The sequence below is a fragment of the Brachyhypopomus gauderio genome, chromosome 9, assembly GCF_052324685.1.
Source record: "Brachyhypopomus gauderio isolate BG-103 chromosome 9, BGAUD_0.2, whole genome shotgun sequence".
Taxonomy (NCBI): Eukaryota; Metazoa; Chordata; class Actinopteri; order Gymnotiformes; family Hypopomidae; genus Brachyhypopomus; species Brachyhypopomus gauderio.
This window is the reverse complement of record NC_135219.1, coordinates 11,955,341-11,979,507: the sequence shown is the minus strand read 5'-3', so window position 1 is coordinate 11,979,507 and position 24,167 is coordinate 11,955,341. Positions and strand designations below refer to the sequence as shown.

The 24,167-nt window shown below is 42.0% G+C and overlaps 3 protein-coding genes across 6 annotated transcripts; 1 reads left to right on the top strand and 2 right to left on the bottom strand.

Annotated features, from left to right (window-relative positions):
- Positions 1-1,574: 1,574 nt before the first annotated feature.
- On the bottom strand, positions 1,575-8,715 carry LOC143523031 (cytochrome P450 2J2-like). Of its 2 annotated transcripts, XM_077017156.1 has the most exons (9): positions 8,397-8,715; positions 7,949-8,111; positions 5,465-5,614; positions 5,182-5,339; positions 4,549-4,725; positions 4,270-4,411; positions 3,992-4,179; positions 3,681-3,822; positions 1,582-2,254 (listed from the first exon to the last, which is right to left on the bottom strand). In XM_077017156.1, the coding sequence occupies exons 1-9, from the start codon at positions 8,574-8,576 to the stop codon at positions 2,079-2,081; spliced, it is 1,476 nt and encodes a 491-aa protein (XP_076873271.1). In that variant the 5' UTR covers positions 8,577-8,715; the 3' UTR covers positions 1,582-2,078. The 2 variants fall into 2 exon arrangements, with proteins under 2 accessions (XP_076873270.1, XP_076873271.1); XM_077017155.1 differs by lacking the exons at positions 7,949-8,111; positions 8,397-8,715 and having other exon boundaries at positions 1,575-2,254; positions 5,465-6,290.
- A 1,446-nt stretch (positions 8,716-10,161) lies between these two features.
- LOC143523047 (cytochrome P450 2J2-like) lies at positions 10,162-15,937 on the bottom strand. Of its 2 annotated transcripts, none has more exons than XM_077017178.1 (9): positions 15,758-15,937; positions 15,354-15,516; positions 15,031-15,180; positions 14,540-14,697; positions 13,936-14,112; positions 13,657-13,798; positions 13,382-13,569; positions 13,075-13,216; positions 10,162-11,502 (listed from the first exon to the last, which is right to left on the bottom strand). In XM_077017178.1, exons 1-9 carry the CDS (start codon positions 15,935-15,937, stop codon positions 11,327-11,329), a joined length of 1,476 nt encoding a protein of 491 aa, XP_076873293.1. In that variant the 3' UTR covers positions 10,162-11,326. The 2 variants fall into 2 exon arrangements, with proteins under 2 accessions (XP_076873293.1, XP_076873294.1); XM_077017179.1 differs by having other exon boundaries at positions 10,162-11,498.
- A 681-nt stretch (positions 15,938-16,618) lies between these two features.
- On the top strand, positions 16,619-24,064 carry LOC143523025 (uncharacterized). 2 transcript variants are annotated; one of them, XM_077017146.1, is made up of 15 exons: positions 16,619-17,058; positions 18,277-18,392; positions 18,485-18,550; positions 18,649-18,874; positions 19,066-19,141; positions 19,680-19,994; positions 21,245-21,329; positions 21,535-21,599; positions 21,722-21,919; positions 21,992-22,078; positions 22,186-22,439; positions 22,555-22,680; positions 22,790-22,927; positions 23,150-23,264; positions 23,366-24,064. In XM_077017146.1, exons 1-15 carry the CDS (start codon positions 16,972-16,974, stop codon positions 23,617-23,619), a joined length of 2,208 nt encoding a protein of 735 aa, XP_076873261.1. In that variant the 5' UTR covers positions 16,619-16,971; the 3' UTR covers positions 23,620-24,064. The 2 variants fall into 2 exon arrangements, with proteins under 2 accessions (XP_076873261.1, XP_076873262.1); XM_077017147.1 differs by lacking the exons at positions 23,150-23,264; positions 23,366-24,064 and having other exon boundaries at positions 22,555-22,649; positions 22,790-22,925.
- Positions 24,065-24,167: the final 103 nt, after the last annotated feature.

Below are 24,167 nucleotides of genomic sequence, written 5' to 3'. Positions count from 1 at the left end.
AAGTTAGTTTATCAGTAATGTTTAGTGGCAAGGAGCTTTTGTAGAGCTGCAGTGTGTAATGTGTGTTGTGGAGCACGGCTGTAACTGGGGCTCTCGCAGGGTGAACAGGAAAGAGGTCCTCGGGGGCAAAGCGCATGCCAAATGCTGTTCCAGGAAAAAAAGAAACCTTCTGAGGATGCATGCTTTTAGTGTGTATTTTGTATGTAAGTTATTGCCAGAATATACAGCAAAATGGGAAAAATTGTGGCATACCTTAAATGTATTTAGAAATTTGTTCACATTGCATCATGAAATGGTTTTTCAAGTTTCAATTTAAATGGTAAGTTCAAAAAGATAATTTCAGATAGATTTAGATAGATAGTTTATACAAAGTAATTCCTCGACATCTTAGAATAGAGGCACTCAAGAAAATAATATCCAGGTCCTGAAAATGTATTTTTGTATTCTTGCATGCTTTTTTCTCTAGCAAAATCAACCTTCCATTCATTATCCTAACTTTGAATGGGGAGGGATTCAGTGTGGAAGCTGTGTGTTTGTGTATTATCCGTTGGACAGATACGGATTGCAGAGCTGTGTCACTGAAATGCACATATAGTGGTCATCCAGGTGTCCTGTGTTAAAGGTATCTGGTGTTTCTTGGTCACTCCTGTCATTAAGTACGTCTAGCTGCCCCCCTCCCCATCTCTCCATCAAGTTGTCATGTTTCATGTGCTTTTGTTTTCATTCTGGTCCCCCCCCTGTAATTAATTTTATGTGTCGCTGGTTTATTCTTCTCGATTTTCTGTGTATATAAAGCCTGTGTTTGAACTTCTGTTTGGCTGGTCTTTCTTTTGCATGCAGCCCAGGTGTTCGTGGCCATGTTTATGGTGAAGTTTATTCAGTTTGTTCTTTGTTTGGTATGTCTGCTAATACTCTGCATGTTGGTTTTGTTTCTGTGACTACTCTCCCATTATGACCCTGGACTCTTCTTATCACTCTTCTTTTGGATTTGCCCATAATAAATCGCACTCTTCTCATTGTGTGTCCACCCTCTAATCGCTCCATGACATCACTGTTGTCACACACAGATGATGGGTCCTTGGGTCTCACTGATCCCAGTCCTTTTAATGCTTTCTGATCTCAGCTTTCAGAAACACTTTAGTTTTCTTAACCATGCACAGGTAGCTGTTACTGGGTTTACACTGGGGTTACATGGCTACACTTTCATAGCATGCAAAAATTACAATTAAATTTAATGTAAAACTTATGTGAGACATCCCTTTACCTTTACCAAGTCCTTTAAATACTTTGTGATACAGGGGACTATTAGATGTTATGTAAGCCGGTGTGAAATCCAGGAGCGTGGAACATATACCAGCCACCCCATTATCTACTCCGTGTAAATTGTGATTTGTCATGCTGACATATGCAGCACAGTGAACCTGTGCCTCATGTTCATGGCCCATATACAAGGACATTTTGAAACCGGTTTGCACTTTGTCCTGGGTTTCTGAAAGCGATTGCATTGTGAGTTGAACTAGGTGAGGATCAGTCCTGCTTTACATGTAAAAGAAAACTGGAACAGTATCGCTCTGTGGGGCAGCAAAGCTGAGCTGCAGCCTCGGGCACCTCAGGGTTTATTAAACATTCAATGCAACCACCAAGATTCGTGTATTTGTGTCAATTCTTTTGTCAAACCATATTAATGACCCATGCAAAATTGCACAAAAAATGACAGAAAAATGTCTAAAAAATATTTGCATCAGGTATGTCAAAATCCTTGGTATTAACACAGTGGGGAAACAGTGATAATGGTATTTAATGTAGACCAATGAAATGCCATATTGAAATTTCTTGGCTTGTTAACTATATATGCAAGTAACTTGCTCCAAATAATTATAAAACTTGCAAGCTTAATTGACTTATTAAAACCATAAAATATTTTTCTAATTCAAAGGACATCATAAATGACAATAACAAATTTGCACAGTTCAAACTTCTCTTTGACCTGCTGTTGATTGGTACATACTCTTTAACTTTAACTGGCTCCACCTCATCCTCAGGGCATCTTGCCCTTCCTCTGCCCTCCACGGAGGGCTTCAGCGTGGGCTCACACACAGGCGGTAAGGGCCTGGGGCGTTGGTGAAGCCCAGCTGTCCCTCCAGACTCAGCTCCACTCCAGGCTCAGGGGAGAAGGTGAACCGCTGCAGGAGGGAGGTGAAGAACAGGAAGAGCTGCATGCGGGTCATGGACTCCCCCAGACACGACCTCCTACCTGTCAGGACATGTACATTTACATTTACACATTTACGGCATTTAGCAGACGCTCTTATCCAGAGCGACTTACAAAGTGCTTTGGACATCAGATACACATCAGGCTCATGGCTAGAGGGTTGTTGGGAGTTTGATGTGGCCCATGCCTACTGGCTGAAGAAGCTAACTGCATTCCACGGGCACCTGGCAGCACAAGGGAACCAACTGCTAAGCCCAACCCATCCATGAAGCCAACACGGGCCTGATCCTGAACGATCCCGTAGACAGGGCAGTTCCTTCCCTCTACCAACCACACTGTCTCTGCACAATATGGAAGCTCCTTTGAGGTATCACTGTAACTAAGATGAAGAGGCACATGGCTCAGTGCATAAATGTAGTCCACTCTGGCAAAAATCACCAAAGGAACCAAATCAAGAACAGACAGACCAACCCATTCACCGACCTCTGCAGTCACTACAAGAAACCCCATGATTCAATGCTTCACACATGGATCCTGGAATGCTTGAGGCTGTATAACACTAAAGAGCCTTCATAAAGAATTCATAGGGCTGTGGAAGGCAACCCTGGAAACCAACTTAGGCCAATTGCACAAGTTGCCATCATTTTGCAAGGAGATGCCCTGTCCCTCCTGCTGTTTTGCATAGACCTGAACATTCTCAGTGAAATAATCTAAAGTTCGTCAGCCACCTCCTCTTCATGGAACTCCCTGATCCATCTCACCAGCACATACAGCAACGGCACTGGAATGTCTTTCAGACTAGAAATGTGTGGTGAGATTATTAAAAGGAGAAGGAGAACAATTAGGATTGAGGGGATCTTAATACCGCAAAGAAACATAACAGATGTTGAGGGCAGTGAGTACCTTGGAATCCCACAGGCAAATGAGAAACATGATGGAAATTACAAGGAAAACACCTAAAGCCAAATAATAACAAAGAGTGAAGTAAGTCCTGAGATGTCAGGTGGAAACAACAAGATCCATGCCATGAACACCTACACTCTATGAGTCATCAGATACTCCGCGGGTATAATAAGCTGGCCAAAGGAGGAGATGGAAGCCATCCACATCAAGACAGAGAAACTTCTCACAATGCATGAAAGGTTGCATCCCACATCCAGAACTCTGAGACTGTACACTAAGAAGAAAGAGTGGGGCTATAGATTAGGGAGTGTTAGAGCCACTATCCAGGATGAAACATCTAAGATCCAGGAGTATTCCTGGCTCCACAGCAAACAAGAAGAGGATAAGAATGAGAAAGAGCAGAAACCATCATGGAAAGAGAAACCACTGAATGGTACATACCACCTGCAAAGAGTGGAAGTAATACTACCAATCACAGGAAAATGTTGAATTGAAAATATATTTTAAAAAATTATCCATTATTCAGATGTGAGGTTGGGGACACAGTACTGCATATTGGTGTCACCTGCTGAAAAGGGCAGAAAGGCGTCTCTCTTGCGGAACTGGCCCTGGTCATCCAGGAAGTGTCCTGGGTGAAAGGTGTCTGGCGTTTCCCACTCACTCTTGTCATTAAGTACAGATGACAGGTTTGTAGTTACAGAAGTGCCCTAATGATGGGAGAGGAAGTCATTTATGGCACAGATTATATTTCTGCAGCATTCTCCTTGGTGAAGAATGCACCTCTAAGTACATGTGTATATGTGATGTACACTGTATGTAAAACAGAATAGAATAAATATCTTTTCCACCAAGAAACACTGATGGTTAATTTCAGACCTTTGGTATGAAGTATCCACCCAGTGTGGTGTCTTTACAGGCCTTTTTGGGGAACCCCAGAGGAATAATGTTGCCCATCCTCTGGGTCTCATGGATGACAGCTTCAGTGTATGGCATGTTAGCTCTGTCATCTAAGGTGGGTTGGCGTGACTGTCCAATCACTCGGTCTATCTCAGCCTGCACCTTTTCTAAAATGGTAAGTCAGCACATCATTGTGTAAATGTTTCAGACATAAACATGTCTACATCTACAAATTATGATGAAGAAACAAAGTTTACCTTGTATGTGAGGGTATTTCATCATGAAGAGCAGTCCCCACCGTAATGTCGTGGCTGTGCTTTCTGTCCCCCCCTCAAGCATGTCCAGTGTGGAAACAACCAGAGTCTCCATGTTAAAGCCAGCCTCAGGGTCACTCTTTTTCTGGAGGGTTCAGTGAACCATTATGTATGAAGTGTGATGTATGTTGGTCGATGACACAGTAAACAAATGAACTATATGAAATAACTATGGAAAAATGAAATAACAAACACTGGCTTTGCTACCGTTCTTAAACAGACCTTCTCTATTTCTGCCAGGTAGGCATCGATGTAGTCCCGTGGGTCTGAAGGATCCCAGTCTTCTTTGTGTTTTCTGATCTCATCTTTCAGGAAATCTACAATTTTCTCATAGTTTGCAAAAATCTTCTGGTGAGGACCAGGAAGGTATTCAAAGAGGCGTGGGAAGGCATTGTACAACTGCCACACAAACACAACAGAAGGCTTCTCACTCTCTTTAGTTCATTGCACATGCACACTGAATTGAAGGCAATCGGCTTTGACCAAGAGGTGCTGCAAGCTAGTGAGAAATATGGAGTCCAATTAAGAGCATGTGGTCCTATTGAGTCCTACTGAGAGCATTCCTCCAGATGATGCTTCCAATGATTAAATAATCACTACAAATAATGAAAACAATGATTCTTAAATATTAACTAAATGTGCTATATTTGTAGGAATAACACTTAGAATGCCAAATACAACATGAATGATAATACACAGAGCAGTCAATATTCTTTACATTTAAAAAATATTTTCAAATAGAATTAAATATTCCATATCATTTAATCCAGGAGATCAGCCGCTATGTGAGTTTTGTACTATAGAGAGTATTAACCTCAGTATTAACCTGAGTAATAACCTGCACTGCCTACAAACCTGAGCCTGGTTGGAGCCTGCTAGTTTGATAGCTTCAGTGTCAAAACGCAAGACAGCCAGAAAGTTCTCATCATGGTAGTCGAAGCGATGCCCAAATACCAGAGAACAGATGATGTTTGAGACTGCATTGTTCAAGAAGAACTGAGGATCGAAAGGACCTATAAAATTGGGGGGACATATTTCAAAATCAAATAATGCAACAACAAAGTTAATGCATTTTTTGCTTATATATATGATATGCTTTCATTTAGTTGGTTAAATTTACTTCAGACTGACAACTTACCACCTTCCTCTTTGAAAGCATCACACAGGAAGACACTCTCCTGCTGGATACTCGTCTCCAGGTTCTTCTTAGCCTCACCAAAGGTCCGCAGGTGTGTGACGACAAACTTCCTCTGTGCCCTCCACAGGTACCCGTTACTGAGGAAAACACCTTCACACCATGCCAGAGTGTTAGTGTGACGCGAGACCCGCGGCGAAGGATGAGACACGGGATCCTTGCTTTGCGTAACAGACGTCACTTTATTTAACAGATATTGCGCAATAGCGCACGGAGAACAGAAACACTCACACAGCAACGTGTAGACTGTAGACAACGACGAGCACAAGACACTGCGCGAACGCACATTAAATAGACAGACCACATCAACCCCACGTGATGACGAGACGAGCCACAGGTGAGACGGATAATGACAAGACGCACCCGCACCCACGGAGCTACACTGACGCAGACGAGTAGACACAGACAACGTTAACACACGCCCCAAAAGGAAGGGTTCGGGGACCGTAGCGTGACAGACGCCCCCACCAAGGGCACTACCCGTCCCGGGGTGCCAACAGGACCGAGTGCCCCGAACCCACGTCGATGGGCGGATCCGAAGCGCCCAGTCCTGCGTCTGGGAGATGACCGCCCTCGGTGGAGAATCCGCCACGAACAGCCTAGAACACCCTCCCTGGGAAGACCGGGGAAAACACGTTAGACACATTTAACGGGACATTTACAAACACACAAACAGGAACATTAACACACAGAGGCACGAAAGGGAAAAGGAGATTAGGCAGACATACGGGAATACATACGAAAACAGGAACGGACACACATGACAGTGGCGCCAGGCTGCGCGCCAGGAGGAGAGCGATCAGGGGAGAGAGACCGGGAGCTGCTGGGGCTGCAGGCGCTGCGGTGGGCGGTCCTCCTCCTGCCCTCGCTGCAAACCCTCCACCGGGCGCAGCGCGGCTGGTGGACGCGCCAGGTGCAGCGCGGCTGGCGGACGCGTCAGGTGCAGCACGGCTGGCGGACGCGTCAGGTGCAGCACGGCTGGTCCCGCCCCTCGGTGGGCCGTACGGGAATCCTTCTTCACCCGGGGATCTCCCTCCGGACCTGGCAGTGGGAGGGGCCTCCTCTGCTTCCATATCTTCCTCACTGCCACGGCTCCAGCTCATGGGCTGCCCCGAGCTGCCACCCCGTGAACAGTCCATGTCGCTGGCTGGGGAGCGCTCGGGAGACGAGCCCGCCTCTGGAAACCTCCTCCTCTTCACCGTCCCGGCGGACAGTTCCGAGGTGGGAGGGCTCTCCTCTTCCTCCTCGGTATAGGAGCCCTCTTCCTCAGGGTATGCGGAGCACTCCGACGTAGGGTACTCCTCCTCGTCATACTCCTCTCCGCCTTCCTCCACGGTGGTAGAGGGACCTACGGGCGGAGGGATGTAGCCCTCCTCCTCGGTGTAGGACCCCTCCTCCTCACCGTAGTCTATGGTGGGATCGGAATACACTGATGGAGGGTAGTCCTCCTCCTCCCCGCCGTAGTATTCGGTTGGGGCGGAGCACACGGAGTGGGGATAGTCCACCTCCTCTTCTCCCTCGCCATAATCTATGGTGGGTGCGGAGCATATAGAGGGTGAACTGTCCTCTTCCTCTTCTTCCTCGTCCGGAGAGTCCGCCCCCTCGAACTCGCTCTCGGGGGTCTTCTCCGTGGAGCAGAGCTCGAGGGAGCCTACCCGCAGAGGTGAGAGGTCCTTGGAGGGAGAGGGGTGACGCTCCTTCCAAAACCGCACCGCGGTCTCGCGGAAATAGTCCGCCAACTCCTCAGTCCTGGCTTCCCGAGCCCGAAGCAGCATAACCGCACATAACGGATCCTGCTGCATCGCTTCGAGGGTGACGGGGGCTCCGCGGTGCTGTGCAGGGGAAGAGGCGTGGTGGTGCTTGCTGGGCCTCCTCCCCTTCTTAGGTCGGGTGGTGTAGCCTGGCATGGTTTGGTGTCTCTTGTCGGCTCGTCGTTCTGTGACGCGAGACCCGCGGCGAAGGATGAGACACGGGATCCTTGCTTTGCGTAACAGACGTCACTTTATTTAACAGATATTGCGCAATAGCGCACGGAGAACAGAAACACTCACACAGCAACGTGTAGACTGTAGACAACGACGAGCACAAGACACTGCGCGAACGCACATTAAATAGACAGACCACATCAACCCCACGTGATGACGAGACGAGCCACAGGTGAGACGGATAATGACAAGACGCACCCGCACCCATGGAGCTACACTGACGCAGACGAGTAGACACAGACAACGTTAACACACGCCCCAAAAGGAAGGGTTCGGGGACCGTAGCGTGACAGTTAGTACACAGATATCACATCACTAAAGTACTTCATGAACTGCTTCTGTTAGTAATTGAAGGCTACTTTTTTGATAATTATGAAAAAATTATAAACATTTCTTGTTTGATGCAGTTTTATGCTAGCCCACATGTCATCCCTTTAGTTACCAAGTCCTTTAAATACTTTGTGAAACAGGGGAACCACTGGCCGATCAGGAAAGCTGTCCAGCTGAGTGAGGAGAGCCTCCTTCACCATTTTGTATCCAGAGACAAACACTGTTTTCTCACTACCCCATCTCAGACTGAACACCTCGCCATGCCTCTCAGCAAGCTGAGTGGGGACACCCGAAAAATCAAGAGAGAGAGGAGAGAGAGAGAGAGAGAGAGAGAGAGAGAGAGAGAGAGAGAGAGAGAGAGAGAGAGAGAGAGAGAGAGGACAACAAATTTTAATTTGTAAATAATTTAAAGGTAGAGACAGTGAAACAAAGTGAATAATATAACTTTATAGAAGTAATTTCTTTGACTTTGTGGCTCTAACCTTGGTTCAGCAGTTTAAATGTACAATAGTGTAATAATAAGCACCAACAGAGTCGTACATATTTAAAAAAAACAATACCTTGTCTATTGTTCTGAAGTCAAGGCCAGTGAAAATATTTCCCACAAAGGGTAGAGGCCAGGGTCCAGGAGGAAAGTTGGGTGGATTTTTGTTTCTGATCAAGTCAACGATCAGCAGGAGAACAAAGAAGCATATCAGACAGCCTGTAAAACCGAGGTGCTCCACTAAGTGTAAGACCATGGCTGGAACTTGGGAAGATCTCTGTAGATGCGTATTTGTGCTTGCAATTTCCCTGCGATAGTTCTGTGTATTGCATGAGTACGCGGTCCTCTGTATATGAATGTGTATTCAGTCACCGAACTGGACTGTTACCAAATAAGGGAGTTATGTAAAGTGGGGTGGATTCCTAGAAAAGAAGGCACTCGTTACCTGGGCCGGCCTTTCCATTAGGCAAATGCTAGCGACGCCTGTCCAGGAAGGAGCTCGTGAGCATTCGTTTTTTTTTTTTTTTTTTTACAAATGAACAATTAATAAATGTGAAAATAAGCAAAGTCCACATAATCATAATTTAATCCTTTAATAATATTAGTCAAATTAATAATTATTATAATAACACACGACACCTATCACCCGGGCGTGACCCCCCCTCACGCCCCCGCGCGCTCTGCGCACCGTTACTGTTTAGACAACATCGCAATAAGATTTAAAGCGCGGATGAATCGCAAAAGCGCGGATAGCTTGAACGCGGTGGGTAGAAAAAGGAGAAAAGAGGAGGAAGAAAGGCGAAAAAAATGAAATATAATGGTATTATCTCTTCAGAAAGGTAGTTACTAGCTAGCAAGTGATAGCGTCAGTTACCCCCTTCCCTAAACTCATAAAGAAATTTGAAAAGACCTCATAACCCCCCATTTTCACTAAATAAGCAGGTCGTTGATTAGAGACTCTACAATAAGCAGTAACTTCAGATGTCGCTAATGTAATCACCTTCTATTGTCTCTTGTGTATTTTTTGTATTTGGCAAAAGCTCCAATTAAAGTGATAACTGAGTCTGGACTTTTATAGCATCCGCTGAATTGTAATTAAAGTGTGCTTCGAATGAGAATGCATGTTTGATGTGTTTCCATCTTTGGATGGGAATTTCTGTAAGCAGATCTTACACACTGACTCATATAGGTTTGCTGGCTCTCCTTTTTATTTGAAACAAATCCAAAATGCTGCCAATCTGTAGCAGTGGTGTTTTTCTTTGAAAACAGCTCGCATGACTCACAACTAACACTCATCGTTTTTGTGGTTTTTCCCCCTCTATGATATTTAGTGAACACAACCACTCCATAACCAATCAGTGAGCACGAACTGCTGACCACGCCCACAGATCTTTTTAATGGATGCCCAATCCTAGTAGGTGCTATGATTAGCTTAGCTCAGCTAGTTTTAAAATAAATATATATTAAAACACACATATGCTCCTCTGTTCATTTCAGATGCACTTTTGAAATAATAAAAATTTTGCAGTAGGCAAATTGCACTGATTTGCACTGGTGGTAGTTGTTGTTTTTTATTTTATTTATTAGTAATATTTAAAAGTTGTTCTCTGTACTACTTTATGTAAAGTAGTTTTAAATTATTTTTTGTGCAACACCTTTATATTTATTTTGTTATACGGTAATATTTATAATTCATTTACTTTAATACTGATACAATAAACCCGATGATTGATGATGCAGGGGGCACCAACCAAAATCTCGCCTAGGGCACCACATTGGTCAGGGCTGGCTCTGGTCTTCCGTAACCAGCGCTGGGAGAACAGATTCACAACACACGTGTGTCAGGAAAGAGTTCTGAAGTTTAATAACGAAGACATCTAGTTACATACAGAAGAAATGCGATGTGGCTTTAAACAACTGGTTATCAATAATAAAAAACTAAACAGATGTATGATTGGTGTTGTCCTTATCAGGAAATGAGGTACAGTAGAGACAGACTAGATGGACAGACTGGATTCCAACAGAGCAGGAAAAAGACAATACAAAGAACGAAAAATGGGGAAAATACATGCGATGGGGAAAATACATGAACAAAAGAGAACACTGAAAGACTTAAAAACTGTACTCATGGTATTAGTTTAGGGTTGCAGTATTGATTTAAAGATCTCATGGATCATAAATGAACAGATGCAATCTGATCACTGTGAACCTTGCCACAACACACTGAAAGAAAGATCAGAGATGCCTTAATCGTGGATGCAATGGTTTTATGTTGTAATAATATAATGGCTAAATTGTCTTACAAATGATATTTGTACATAAAAAAAGAAAAACCAAAACATAATGATGGTTTTTAGCATGTGAGAGTTATACGGTGAATGTTAAACATATATCATTAATTAATACTGCATATTGTGTCACGTTGAGGACCCCGGCCCCTCCCTTTTGGGCGTGTGTCAACGTTGTCCACGTGCTTTGTCTGCGTCTGTGGAATTCCGTGGTGATGGCTATGTCGTGTGATAATGTGTATCACCTGTGAATAGTCTCGTAATCACGTGGGGCTAATGTGGTTTGTCTATTTAATGTGCACTCGCGCAGTGTCCTGTGCTCGTCGTTGTCTAAGTCTACACGTTGTGTGTGTGCTTCTTCGGTGTTGATTGTGCGCTATTGCGTAATATTTGTGTAATTAAAAGTGAAGTCAGTCAAATTGTAAGGATTCCGTGTCTCATCCTTCGCCACGACCCCAGCGTCACATTGACTATGTATATAGGAAGTACGTAGCTTCAGGTAAATGATCATATATTTTTAATTATTTATTTGATGATGTTCCAAGGTTTTAGAAAAAGACTAACATATGTTTGGATTGCATTCATCAACATGTCAACCAATCTATACCACTTACAGTTGTCTGGTTCAATTTGGTTCTTCTGATTGTCATATTTAAAACCTCCACCTGCACCTCATCCTCAGGGCATCTTGCCCTTCCTCTCCCCTCCACGGAGGGCTTTAGCGTGGGCTCACACACAGGCGGTAAGGGCCTGGGGAGTAGGTGAAGCCCAGTTGCCCCTCCAGACTCAGCTCCACTCCAGGCTCAGGGGAGAAGGTGAACTGCTGGAGGAGGGAGGTGAAGAACAGGAAGAGCTCCATGCGGGCCAGTGGCTCCCCCACACACGACCTCCTACCTGGGGAACAGGGATTTCAGGTGAAACATGATAATATTACATAAACAAGAAAAATTTTGTATTGGAAGTTGTCAACATTCTTATCTATAATTAAGCAAAATGTCTCCAGTGTCCTAAACCCTCCTTTAGTCCTTTATCTACATACATGCATTAGTTTCATTAAACACTGTACATTAACTCACCATGGCTAGGTGCTAACACGCATGTCCCTGATCACACTTGCCTACATCATTACATCATAATATGTTCAATAACTTGTCCACTGCTGTTCTTCACATTCATTGAACCTTCCTTGTGTACCAGTGAACCTCATCCACTTCGTTGTGTACCCGTGAATCTCATCCCCTTCTTTATGTACCCGTGAACCTCATCCCCTTCGTTGTGTACCCGTGAACCTCATCCCCTTCGTTGTGTACCCGTGAACCTCATCTCCTTCCTTGTGTACCCGTGAACCTCATCTCCTTCCTTGTGTACCTGTGAACCTCATTCCCTTCCTTGTGGACCCCTGAAGCTCATCTCCTTGCAATAGCAGCTGTCATTCCTGCTGGACTACATATATAGTGCACATGGGGTTGTTTCTATACAACTTTCCATATATGTACTGTTGGCAATTACATTTCCTATATATATTTATTATCCATTATTCAGTTGTGAGGTTGGGGACACAGCTGCATTGTCACATCCAGCTCCGCCTTCCTTTCCCAGGCCCGTGTCGTCTGCCCTAGCCCCACCTTGTTTTCCTGTTTCCTTGGTTTCCCTTCTGTCTGTCACGCCCCTGTCCTCAGTGTTTCCACCTGCGTCTCGTTTCTCTTCCCTGTTTCAGTGTATTTAGCCTCCTCTGTTTTGTCCCTCGTTGTCGGTCATTGTGTTGTGAGTACTCCCTTGCCTTGCTCTGCTTTATATACTCTCTGTCATGTTCTAGTTAGCGTTTTCGTACGTGCTCCGTATTTGTTTCTGATTTCTTTCTCTGTCTCCCTGTGTTTGATAGTTATTTCTTCCTGTTTCCCCCTCACCCCCTGTCTGGTTCGTTCGTTCCTATTTCTAATGGCATTTCTCCCTACGTCTCTCTTTAACCATGTACCTTCTGAGCTCTGTCGTCAGTACCTTGGTTTCTTCTGTAGTTATCGTTGCATGTTTACCCATCTCCTAATTCCCTGTCCAGACGTTTAGTACTGTGGTTTACGCTTTCGGTTTCATGTTATTCATTTCGTGTTCCCTGTCTGCTGTTGAAACTGTTCCTGTTTAGTTTTATAGTAGTCCCCACATTCAATACCCTGAGTATATATATTTCTTACGTCCGTTTAGTTCCTTTGTCTAGTTTGGATTATGTTGTTTTGGTGTTACTCTTGTTAGTCATGGATGGTCTTCTTTATGAATTTATGCTTTGTTTCTGTAACGTAGTTGTTCTGTTTGCCATGTTGTCGTTTGTATGTTTTCTCTAACGTATTTTCCCATTTACTTAGTTGTTTTCTTTTGTTTTGTTAGATTTCTGTTCTATTTAATAAATTTTATAAAAACCTGCATTTGCGTCACACCCGCCCTCTTGATACATTACATGCATATTGGTGTCACCTGCTGAAAAGGGCAGAAAGGCGTCTCTCTTGCGGAACTTGCCCTGGTCATCCAGGAAGTGTCCTGGGTTAAAGGTGTCTGGCGTTTCCCACTCACTCTTGTCATTAAGTACAGATGACAGGTTTGTAGTGACAGAAGTGCCCTAATGATGGGAGAGGAAGTCATTTATGGCACAGATTATATTTCTGCAGCATTCTCTTTGGTGAAGAAGATGCCTCTAAGTACATGTGTATATGTGATGTACACTGTATGTAAAGCAGAATAGAAGACATTTCTTTTCCACTAACACTGATGGTTAATGTCAGACCTTTGGTATGAAGTATCCACCCAGTGTGGTGTCTTTACAGGCCTTTTTGGGGAACCCCAGCGGGACGATGTTGCCCATTCTCTGGGTCTCATGGATGACAGCTTCAGTGTAAGGCATGTTAGCTCGGTCATCTAAGGTGGGTTGGCGTGACTGTCCAATCACTCGGTCTATCTCAGCCTGCACATTTTCTGAAACGGTAAGTCAGCACATCATGTAAATGTTTCAGACATAAACATGTCTACATCTACAAATAATGATGACGAAACAAAGTTTACCTTGTATGTGAGGGTATTTCATCATGAAGAGCAGTCCCCACCGTAATGTCGTGGCTGCACTTTCTGTCCCCGCCTCAAGCATGTCCAGTGTAGCAACAACCAGTGTCTCCATGTTAAAGCCAGCCTCAGGGTCACTCTTTTTCTGGAGGGTTCAGTGAACCATGATGTATGAAGTGTGATGTATGTTGGTCGATGACACAGTAAACAAATGAACTATATGAAATAACTATGGAAAAATAAAATAACAAACACTGGCTTTGCTACCGTTCTTAAACAGACCTTCTCCATTTCTGCCAGGTAGGCATCGATGTAGTCCCGTGGGTCTGAAGGATCCCAGTCTTCTTTGTGCTTTCTGATCTCATCTTTCAGGAAATCTACAATTTTCTCATAGTTTGCAAAAATCTTCTGGTGAGGACCAGGAAGGTATTCAAAGAGGCGTGGGAAGGCATTGTACAGCTGCCACACAAACACAACAAATTCTTCTCACTCTCTTTAGTTCATTGCATATGCACACTGAATTGAAGACAATCAGCTTTGATCAAGAGTTACTGCAAGCGAGTGAGAAATATTGAGTCCAATTAAAAGCATGTGGTCCTATTGAGTCCTACTGAGAGCATTCCTCCAGATGTTGCTTCCAATGATTAAATAATCACTACAAATAATGAAAATAATGGTTCTCAACAATAGTATCAATAACACTTACAATGCCAAATGCAACATGAATGATAATGCTCAGAGCAGTCAATTTTCTTTACATTTTATAAAGATTTCCAAATAGAATGAAATATTCCATATAATTTAATCCAGGAGATCAGCCGCTATGAGAGTTTTGTACTATAGAACTGAGTATTAACCTGAGTAATAACCTGCACTGCCTACAAACCTGAGCCTGGTTGGAGCCTGCTAATATGACGGCTTCAATGTCAAAACGCAAGACAGCCAGAAAGTTCTCATCATGGTAGTCGAAGCGATGCCCAAATACCAGAGAACAGATGATGTTTGAGACTGCATTGTTCAAGAAGAACTGAGGATCGAAAGGACCTATAAAATTGGGGGAACATATTTCAAAATCAAATAATGCAACAACAAAGGAAAAGCATTTTTTGCATATATATAGTCATGCCCAAAAGTATTCATACCCCTGGCAAATTTTGACTTAAATGTACTTTTATTTAACCAGAAATTATATTTTTGACTGGAAATGACACAGGCATCTCCCAGGAGATAATACGATGATGTACAAGAGGCATTGTTGTGGGAAAAAATATTTATCAGCTTTTATTCACATTTGAACAAAACGTGGCATGTCAATTATTCATTCAAAGAATTAGGAAAGTCAGACCTATGTAAATTTACTTCAGACTGACAACTTACCACCTTCCTCTTTGAAAGCATCACACAGAAAGACACACTCCTGCTGGATACTCGTCTCCAGGTTCTTCTTAGCCTCACCAAAGGTCCGCAGGTGTGTGACGACAAACTTCCTCTGTGCCCTCCACAGGTACCCGTTACTAAGGACAACACCTTCACACCATGCCATAGTGTTAGTACACAGATATTACATCACTAAAGTACTTCATGTTCTGCTTCTCTTAGTAACTGAAGGCTACTTTTTTTGATAATTATGAAAAGATTATCACCAACATTTCTTGTTTTATACAGATTTATGCTAGCCCACATGTCATCCCTTTAGTTACCAAGTCCTTTAAATACTTTGTGAAACAGGGGAACCACTGGCCGATCAGCAAAGCTGTCCAGCTGAGTGATGAGAGCCTCCTTCACCATTTTGTATCCAGAGACAAACACTGTTTTCTCACTGCCCCATCTCAGACTGAACACCTCCCCATGCCTCTCAGCAAGCTGAGTGGGGACACCCATAAAATCGAGAGAGAGAGAGAGAGAGAGAGAGAGGGAGGGGGAGGACAAATTTTAATTTGTAAATAATGTAAAAGTAGAGACAGTGAAACAAAGTGAATTATATAGCTTTATAGAATTAATCTCTTTGACTTCTTGGCTCTAACCTTGGTTCAGCAGTTTAAATGTACAATAGTGTAATAACAATAAGCACCAACAGAGTCGTACATATTGAAAAAAACAATACCTTGTCTATTGTTCTGAAGTCAAGGCCAGTGAAAATATTTCCCACAAAGGGTAGAGGCCAGGGTCCAGGAGGAAAATTGGATGGATTTTTGTTTCTGATCAAGTCAACGATCAGCAGGAGAACAAAGAAGCATATCAGACAGCCTGTAAAACCGAGGTGCTCCACTAAGTGTAAGACCATGGCTGGAACTTGGGAAGATCTCTGTAGATGCGTATGTTTGCTTGCAAGATCCTTGCGATAGTTCTGTGTAATGCATGAGTACGCGGTTCTCTGTATATGAATGTGTATTCGGTCACCGAACTGGACTGTTGCCAAATAAGGGAGTTATATAAAGTGGGGTGGATTCCTAGAAAAGAAGGCACTCGTTACCTATGTACACTGTGATTTATCATAGTGAGAAAGCGATAGCATTACATTCATACTTGAATTTTAAAGTATAAACTGCATCGAATTCCAAAAATTCAAAGTCGTTATATATATATACTGACGAGTCTTCAGATAGATAGGTGTGACGTTTCCACACAGGTCACACGGTAGCGACAAAAATGTAAGCGTTTTTTGTAATTTAATAGGAATGTTGGAAATAGCAAACAATAAAACAGGCAAGGTTCAAATCCGGAGAAGAATGATACAAATCCAGGAACCATAACAGTTCGAGATCAAAACCAGGAAGCTTAGAGACAAATCCAACGGAGCAGGAAAAAGGCAATACGAAGAACAAAAAATGGTCCAAAGTAATACCAGGGACATAAAAATACAAAGAAACCGCCCAGTACGCTGTAATGGAATTTATGACTTAGACCTTCGGTTTAAACATTCTGACATTTTGGCGAACGTAAATTGTTACGGGGGGGGTTAAAATGGACACAAATTAAGTATTATTATACACACCTGGGCAACTAGTGATGTGGCAGTGTATGGAGCTATTATAGTGTCACCAGAACCTGAACCTGAAATCATTATTACTTGAAAAAACAGTATGTAAAATCCTCGCAGGTATGCAAAAATTCGAGTTAAAATTCAGGTTCAGGTCGAAATTCAGGTTCAGGTCGAAATTCAGGTTCGGGTCGTAATTCAGGTTCGGGTCGTAATTCAGGTTCGGGTCGAAATTCAGGTTCAGGTTGAAATGCGGTTCATCCGGGATACGTAGGATGAGCAAACAAACTCAGAGCTAATCGAACTGCATCTGGCCAATCACAAAACATCAGAGGTCAATGGGAGGCGCGTCTTTGTGCCAGTTTTGTAAAAGGACCATTCGGAAGACCATGGCCGAAGATCGCACTGTCGGAGCTTTTCCAGCTGTAAGTAAACCTATTTATTACCTTATCCTCTTTTTCATTAGGACCACACCAGAGTTCATTGTTTATTGCTCGTTTGTAAATGGAAAATCAGATTTTGGATTTAAGCACATGTTGGCAGGCTAGTTTGCTGGGCGTACACTGTGCGATTTTTGGCCCATTTTCAGCCGATTTTTCACTTGTGCGACTATTTTTGCGATCGGGCCGAGTTTCGGCTCAATTGCGTGTCGTGCATCGTGTAGTTTACACAGGTAACCGAGGAGCGATTCACACCTCACAACCAACTCCCGATCAGAAATCGCAGCGTCGCAAGAATATCAAACATGTTTGAAATTCAAATCGCTCCTCGTGAGAGTATCGCACTGTTGAAGCAGCTCAACTAGCCGACTCTCCCTGCGATTTAGTTGTACAGTTTGAGATGGAGCGGAGTACACGATTTAAAATATCGTACAGTGTACGCCCAGTTAGTATCCGCGTTAGGTTTTTTCAGTATCGAAGATGAACAGCATTTTGTTTTAACATATGTAAGTACGTGACGGAAGCACTGAGGCATTCCGCAAAGAAGCATTATATATTCTGGTGTAGGTGTATTGACATTAGTCACAAATCACAGTCGGTAAAAATGATTAAGCCGCTGTGCATGTGTGTGCGCGCATAGAAAAAACAGCGTTTTTATTATCGGAGTTATTAGTAGACACCGCGCATACACATAGTCCTATTCTAACTTAAATCACAGCTATATTCTTCCGGCAAAATTGCTTGGAATATTTTAGTGAAGGTTATGGGAATGTGAGTTGGTGTTTGCAACGAAGCAACATTATTCAACATATATTTATTTTGCAATAAGAACAAAATACGTTTTGTTTTGCACGGGAGTCAATTTAGAGGCTGCATATTCAACCGCCTAACTCTGCGAAGTTGCCATTAACCTTCAGGGTCGGTAGTATAGATGTGTATATTGTAAGTTGCATATGAGACGTGCTATACAACTAAACTTTCATGTATCGCATTAGTTAATATCAGTATTGTGCAAGCTTTCAGTGGGTATAGTGATTGGTGCTTCCAAACACTGAGTCATTACCAAGACAATGGATACTGAACGCATCGCGGCAGGTTTGTGGTTGAATTGCAAAAAACTCCAGTATGCCATTTCTTTCTGTTCAGTGAAGAACATTTGGTTGTCCATTTATCACATTTCTGGTTTACATTTTTTCTTGACAGGGTAGTCATGCTGAAGTATTACGTTCTGCAAGACATCTAGTATCTCTGCTTGCATCATGTGAGAGCCAAGGGACCACAGTCAGTGCTGTGTTACCCTCCAGGGAGGACAATAGCAGGTTCAACGTTTAGGCTTTTATACCTTTATGAAGCTTGTTGTGGAATATTTTATCTACAAAATTAAGAGTTTTCTATGATTACCCTTTTACAGGCAACAGGGAGGTCAAAGACCAGGCGAGCAGGCTCCTAGACCTACAGTTCAGACAGAAATGACCAGGTTTAGATTAACTGATTGTTTAAGTAACAACTTAAAATTGTAGGGAGGAAAATTGTTTTTCTGTGGTTTTTATATTTTGTTTGTTTTTGTTTCCACAGGGCCTTTCCAGGCCTTTATTCCAAAGGGAAGGCTAAGCGACGTTTAATATGTGGACGTTTCCAGGAGGCAGTTCCACGTAAAAAGATACAAAAAATAAGCGTCACTTTCCATCTCTTGCCAAGCCTGTATGAAAAGACACCAATAGATTCAGAGCAGCTGGTGCATTTACAGGCTGGTTTAGGGCAAAGAACTGCTACTCTAGATGAAGATACCACACATGAGGAGGTAGGCACACACAATGAACATATGAAACCTATGCCCTCAGTTTGTAAGACTTGTATGGACTTACCCCAATTAACACAACAGGGAGAGACTATTTGGAGGGTATTATAACATTTCATTATAGCATTGGTCCCAAACAAAATGTAATTTTTGCATCATTATATGTTTGTTTTTGTTTACTTTTTATAATGCAGTTAATGGAGCAACTCAATCTGCTGTATCCAAAGCTAAATACAATAAAAGGAGGCTGGCTTCTTTACAAAGCACCAGGTACAGACTAAATTATTTGTTTGATGTAGACATTTCTTTATGTACACTTAAAGATAGTTCTTAACACTTAAAAGAACCATTGAATAGATGATTCTCTTATTATGGAATAAGTTGTTAAGATTGATGGAGAATGTTTATGGAGAAATTTAATCTTTTTGAATAATTCTATAAAGTTATTTTTTGTTACAAGTTTGACATTGTAACAGTAAAAGAGACCTATTGAAAATACATTCTATTGATCCACATAAAAAATACAATGAGTCTGAAGAACCCTCTAATTATGCTGTGTTCTAGTTAATGAACTAATGATGAACCATCTTTGAGTGTAACTGTGACATGTTATTAACATAGAGCAAGAAACGAGTGCATGAAACACAAATGGGGATTTTAATAAAATACAAGAAACGGACACATACTGAGGACCAGCAGTAAAAGTATCAATCAGTGGATTATAAGGCTCAAATGCAAAGCATTGGAGGGGCACCTGTGGGGACTTAAATAGCGAAGTAAAATGAACTTGTTCATATTTTTACTTTAGGAGGATGGGGAAGACGAAAGCTGTCTCTTGTGCCACCAGAAGATTGTGGATATACTGGCAAAATTCTGAGAGCAGCTTGTAAAGGGCCCATTTATATAACTCCACTTCAAGAACAGCTGGACACTAATCTATTGCCCCCTACATCAGAAACATTCAGCAACATGACAAAAGCTCTGTGTCAGAAGTGCAAAACGTTATATCCACTCCAAGTTCTGGCTGATCACATCAAGTCATGTGAAATCACAGCTGTGGAAGACTCTGTGGAAGAATCTGACCATCTAGACAGTGATGGTAATGAGCCAAAAGGGACCAAATGTAAGTAATTTTGTGTAAAGTAAAAGTACATTTGCAATGCTGATATAATATGATATAAAATTATTAGGGATGCACCGAAAATTCAGCCACCGAAAATTTTCGGACGAAATACTTTCATCACCGAAACAACACGGCCGAAACGATGTGTTGTGATGACGCAAGCAAAAATCGCCACCTGCACGTGCTTATTTGGATTTAAAAAAAGTTTCAAAAGCAAAAAAGTTTCAGTGATGCAGAAAGCAAAAAAGTTTCAGTGATGGCGCAAAGGCAAAGGACATTACACCAAAAATTATGGAACTCGTTGCCTTAGACGATCAGCCGTTCTCTGTCGTAGAGGATGTGGGATTTCGTAGGCTAATAGAGCACATTGAGCCCCGTTATGTTTTGCCGAGCAGACGACATTTCTCAGAAGCGTGTTTACCTGAGCTGTTTAATGTTGCGTTTTTATGAGAGAATTTATATTTATCTTTCAGGCCAGTCAGTTATAATAAAATTTAACTCGTATAAAATACATATATTTATCCTCTCAGATAAAAACGGTCTGCAAGCGAGTTAAATTTAATTAGTGGTCGTTCGTTGTCAGCGTTATCGCCGTTAACGGCCCACCACTAATTGTATTTTATAATATGCATTACTGTAATGTCAGTGCTAAATAAATATTTTCAAATCAAATTTTGTAGTTGATTTATTCTTTGAATAGCAATGCCTTGATTTTAGTGAGGTTAGCCATAAATCCAATGTTACTAATAATCAGGGCTCGCAAGTTTTGGATTCATGCCAGAGTGTGAGAGTTGCTGACGGGGGGGGGGGCGAACGTTAATTGTTGAGCGGGGGGGGGGGGGGGGGGGGGTGTATGTGGCGACCGTCAGTTGTTGAGCGGGGGGGTTGTATACGTTGTATATCGCGATCGATCGCCAGTGGAGGGCGACATAGATATGGATCGGAGGTAAATAAACTAGATTTGTTTTCTCGCCGTGTGAAATCGGAGGTGTGGCGTGTGAGCGTGTGAAGACGGTCAAATGCGTGTGTCACACGCTCAATGCGTGAGACTTGAGAGACCTGCTAATAATTGGCATAATGTATTTCGGTGTTTCGGTTTTCGGCTTTCGGCCTTGGTTTCCTCATTTTCGGTTTTCGGTTTCGGCTAAGAATTTTCATTTCGGTGCATCCCTAAAAATTATATTGCTAAAAATAAATGCTAGAAATGAAGTCTTAGTTATGATGTGAATTCTGTGCTTCCATTTTCTCAGCACCTGTTGATCACACCTGTCCAATATGCTTAAAAACATTCTCTTACGAAACCATTGAAATACACGCAAGTTCATGTGGAGAAAGGTATTCATGGATTTATCAAATGCTAACATCTCACTTTTGTCATTTTCCTTTTTTACATTATTTAAAATGTATAAATTAGAGGGATAGGAATGGTCCAAAATTGGCTCGAATTAAGAATTTCTACACTGATATTCTATTAAAACCATTTTCTTCTCCTGTAAAGTTGTCTCATTGAACATATGAGGTTTTGTTTTGACCATTGTAGTGCTGACAGCCATTCAGAAGTTGCGGATGAGGTATTGCCAGGCTGTAGTGCCAAGATTGTGGATGGTTGGTGCTGTATTCTATTACAAAATACAAGTAGTCTTACATTTAGAAGCCTTGTGTATGTCATGCTTGCCTTTATTGGCCATTTGAGTTTCTCATGGGTTTTCCCGTTTCCCAATCCATAGAGTGGCAGTCAATCCCAGACCCTATCAAAGCCATGTCTCTGTATCGAGAGACACAACTTCGTAACCATGCTACACAGGCACCTTTGAGTCTGTACATGGACATGAGAAGCACCCCAGCAGAACGAGATGGGGCTCTGATCTCTTTCTACAAGAAGACACGTGTGGAATGGGCTCGACCTTTGTACTGCAAATTGGAAGGTACAGACTTTACAATAGAAATGAGTAGTTAACAATGGCATGTTTTATTTAAAAATCTGGCTATTTTCACAGGTGATTGTGCTGTTGGGGAAGGTGTTACACGGTTCTTTTTTTCAACCTGCATTGATAGACTGAAGTCTGGATTTTCTGTAAACCTGGGTAATTCATCCACATATTGTAGTAATGAATAAGAAACAGTGGTATATTGTACTGCTTTCACAAAAATCACAATGCATAATTATACTGAAATTATTTCTGCATTTCAGCAAACATTGGGGTCACCAGACTTTTTGAGGGAGAAGTAGATCATTTGGTGCCGTCAGCCTCCCCCTTTCTTGTTGACAGTGATCTGTTTGTTGTGGCTGGGAGAATTTTGGGACATTCCTTTATACATGGAGGGCCATGTCTGTCTGGTTTGAGCCCAGCTTTTGTGCATGTTCTTCTGGGAGGAAATCCTGAAACAGCAACTGTGCAGCTAAATGACTGTCCAGACTTGGATATCCGTGAAACAGTGAAGCTTGTAGGTTAATCCTTTTATGATGCAGTTTTTATTTTATTGTATACCTGTTAAAATGTCTTTAACAGTCATTGTCAATCAACATATCATATTATCTAACCTTTTTGTATCTTTAAAGCTTGAGAAGTCTGAATTTTCAAATGAAGAAAAGAACACAGTGCAAGATTTGGCGTATGCTTGGGATCTCCCTGGTGTAACTAATGATAACAGGAGGTGGCTTTTTGAAAAGATGCTCATCCATGCTGTACGGTTTTCACTCCTTATTGTGGATCAAGATAATAGATTTGTGGAATTATTGTTTGAGTCATATAAAATTGACATTTTATATAAAATGCTTTGTGTAATTTTAACAGGTAATTGGACGAATCATGCGACAAATCAAACAAATGAGACGTGGCCTCAAGGAAACACCGATGTGGTCAGTTTTGTCCCAACGTCCAGACACGGTGCCTCTGCTTTTCCCAAGAGAATCATTACAGTGCGTCCCAGAGGTTGGTAGAAAGCTTTCCTTTTTGTAAATAAAATAAACATATTTACTGATGTTTTTCATGTCCTTATTCAAATATACATTACTTCCTATAGATTAATGCATCTTAAAATCTACATTTATTTGCTTAGTTTTACATGCAAATTGTTTTGTGAAGTATCAAAGTATGATTGGTCAACATCTAGCTAAGAATGTCTCAGCTTTGTTTTATGTCTTGTATGTGTAGTTAGTTCTGCAGACAGTTTGCTGGCCTGAACAAGAGGAGGATGATTCTGATTCAGAATATCCACTTGCCACCAAATGCCGCATCTCTGGATTCCTTCGACACTTCATTCAAACTGGTAATGTGGAAAAATGTCCACTTGTTTGTCTTTCTTTTAGGATTTGTCAAAGTCTTAAAGGATTTTATCTTTAGCTACTTACAAACCTGCTTCATTCACAGCATCACCTACTGAGATCAAAAGTCTGCTGAAGTTCTGGACAGGGTGGGAGGTTCTACCTAGAGAGCTCACCTTTGAAATTGTTAAAGGTAGCCTTCCAACAGCATCTACCTGCTTCGAGGTGCTCAAGATCCCTGGCCATTATGAAGATTTTGAGGCTTTTAGGAGTGATTTGCTGTCATGCATTGGTACCCATCACACTGGGTTTGGGCTCATTCAAATTCGTATCTTTTTTTTCTGTCGTTCCATATATTAGTGACTGCTGTTCAGTTGGCACTAGCCAGAATTTAAACCAAAAGTGCTGAATACATTTACTCAAGAGTTTGTTACAAGTTCTTAATATTTTCCCCCATGTTGGCAAATTCTTCAGGTTGCAGTTTTGGCTCCTTCTAGCTCAAGACTTTTTGCTGAAAGGGCAGAATGCCTTTGCAAGTTTGGTTAAAAATTTTCTCTAGCAAATAAATACAGATGGCAATTCTCAAAATCTGCAATTGTCAATGGACTTCAAGTTCAGGTTTTAAGGTAGTAACACGATTCCATTTAAAGTAGCAATAGTTTTATAATAAACCTGAATTAAAACCTGATCTAAATGCATGCAATGATTATAGAACAGTATATATAGAACAGTATGGTTTTTTTTGTATACACACATGACCCACATTGTTTATAGTGGAATGAGCATTAAAACATTCTTTAATTTGTGTTTGAGTGAAGCATTTTTCTTCTCAAAGCCAGTCCTTGAGTAAATATAGCTTAAATAAATCTGCATATCATGTGGTTATCTAGCCTAGGGTTTGTAAAGAC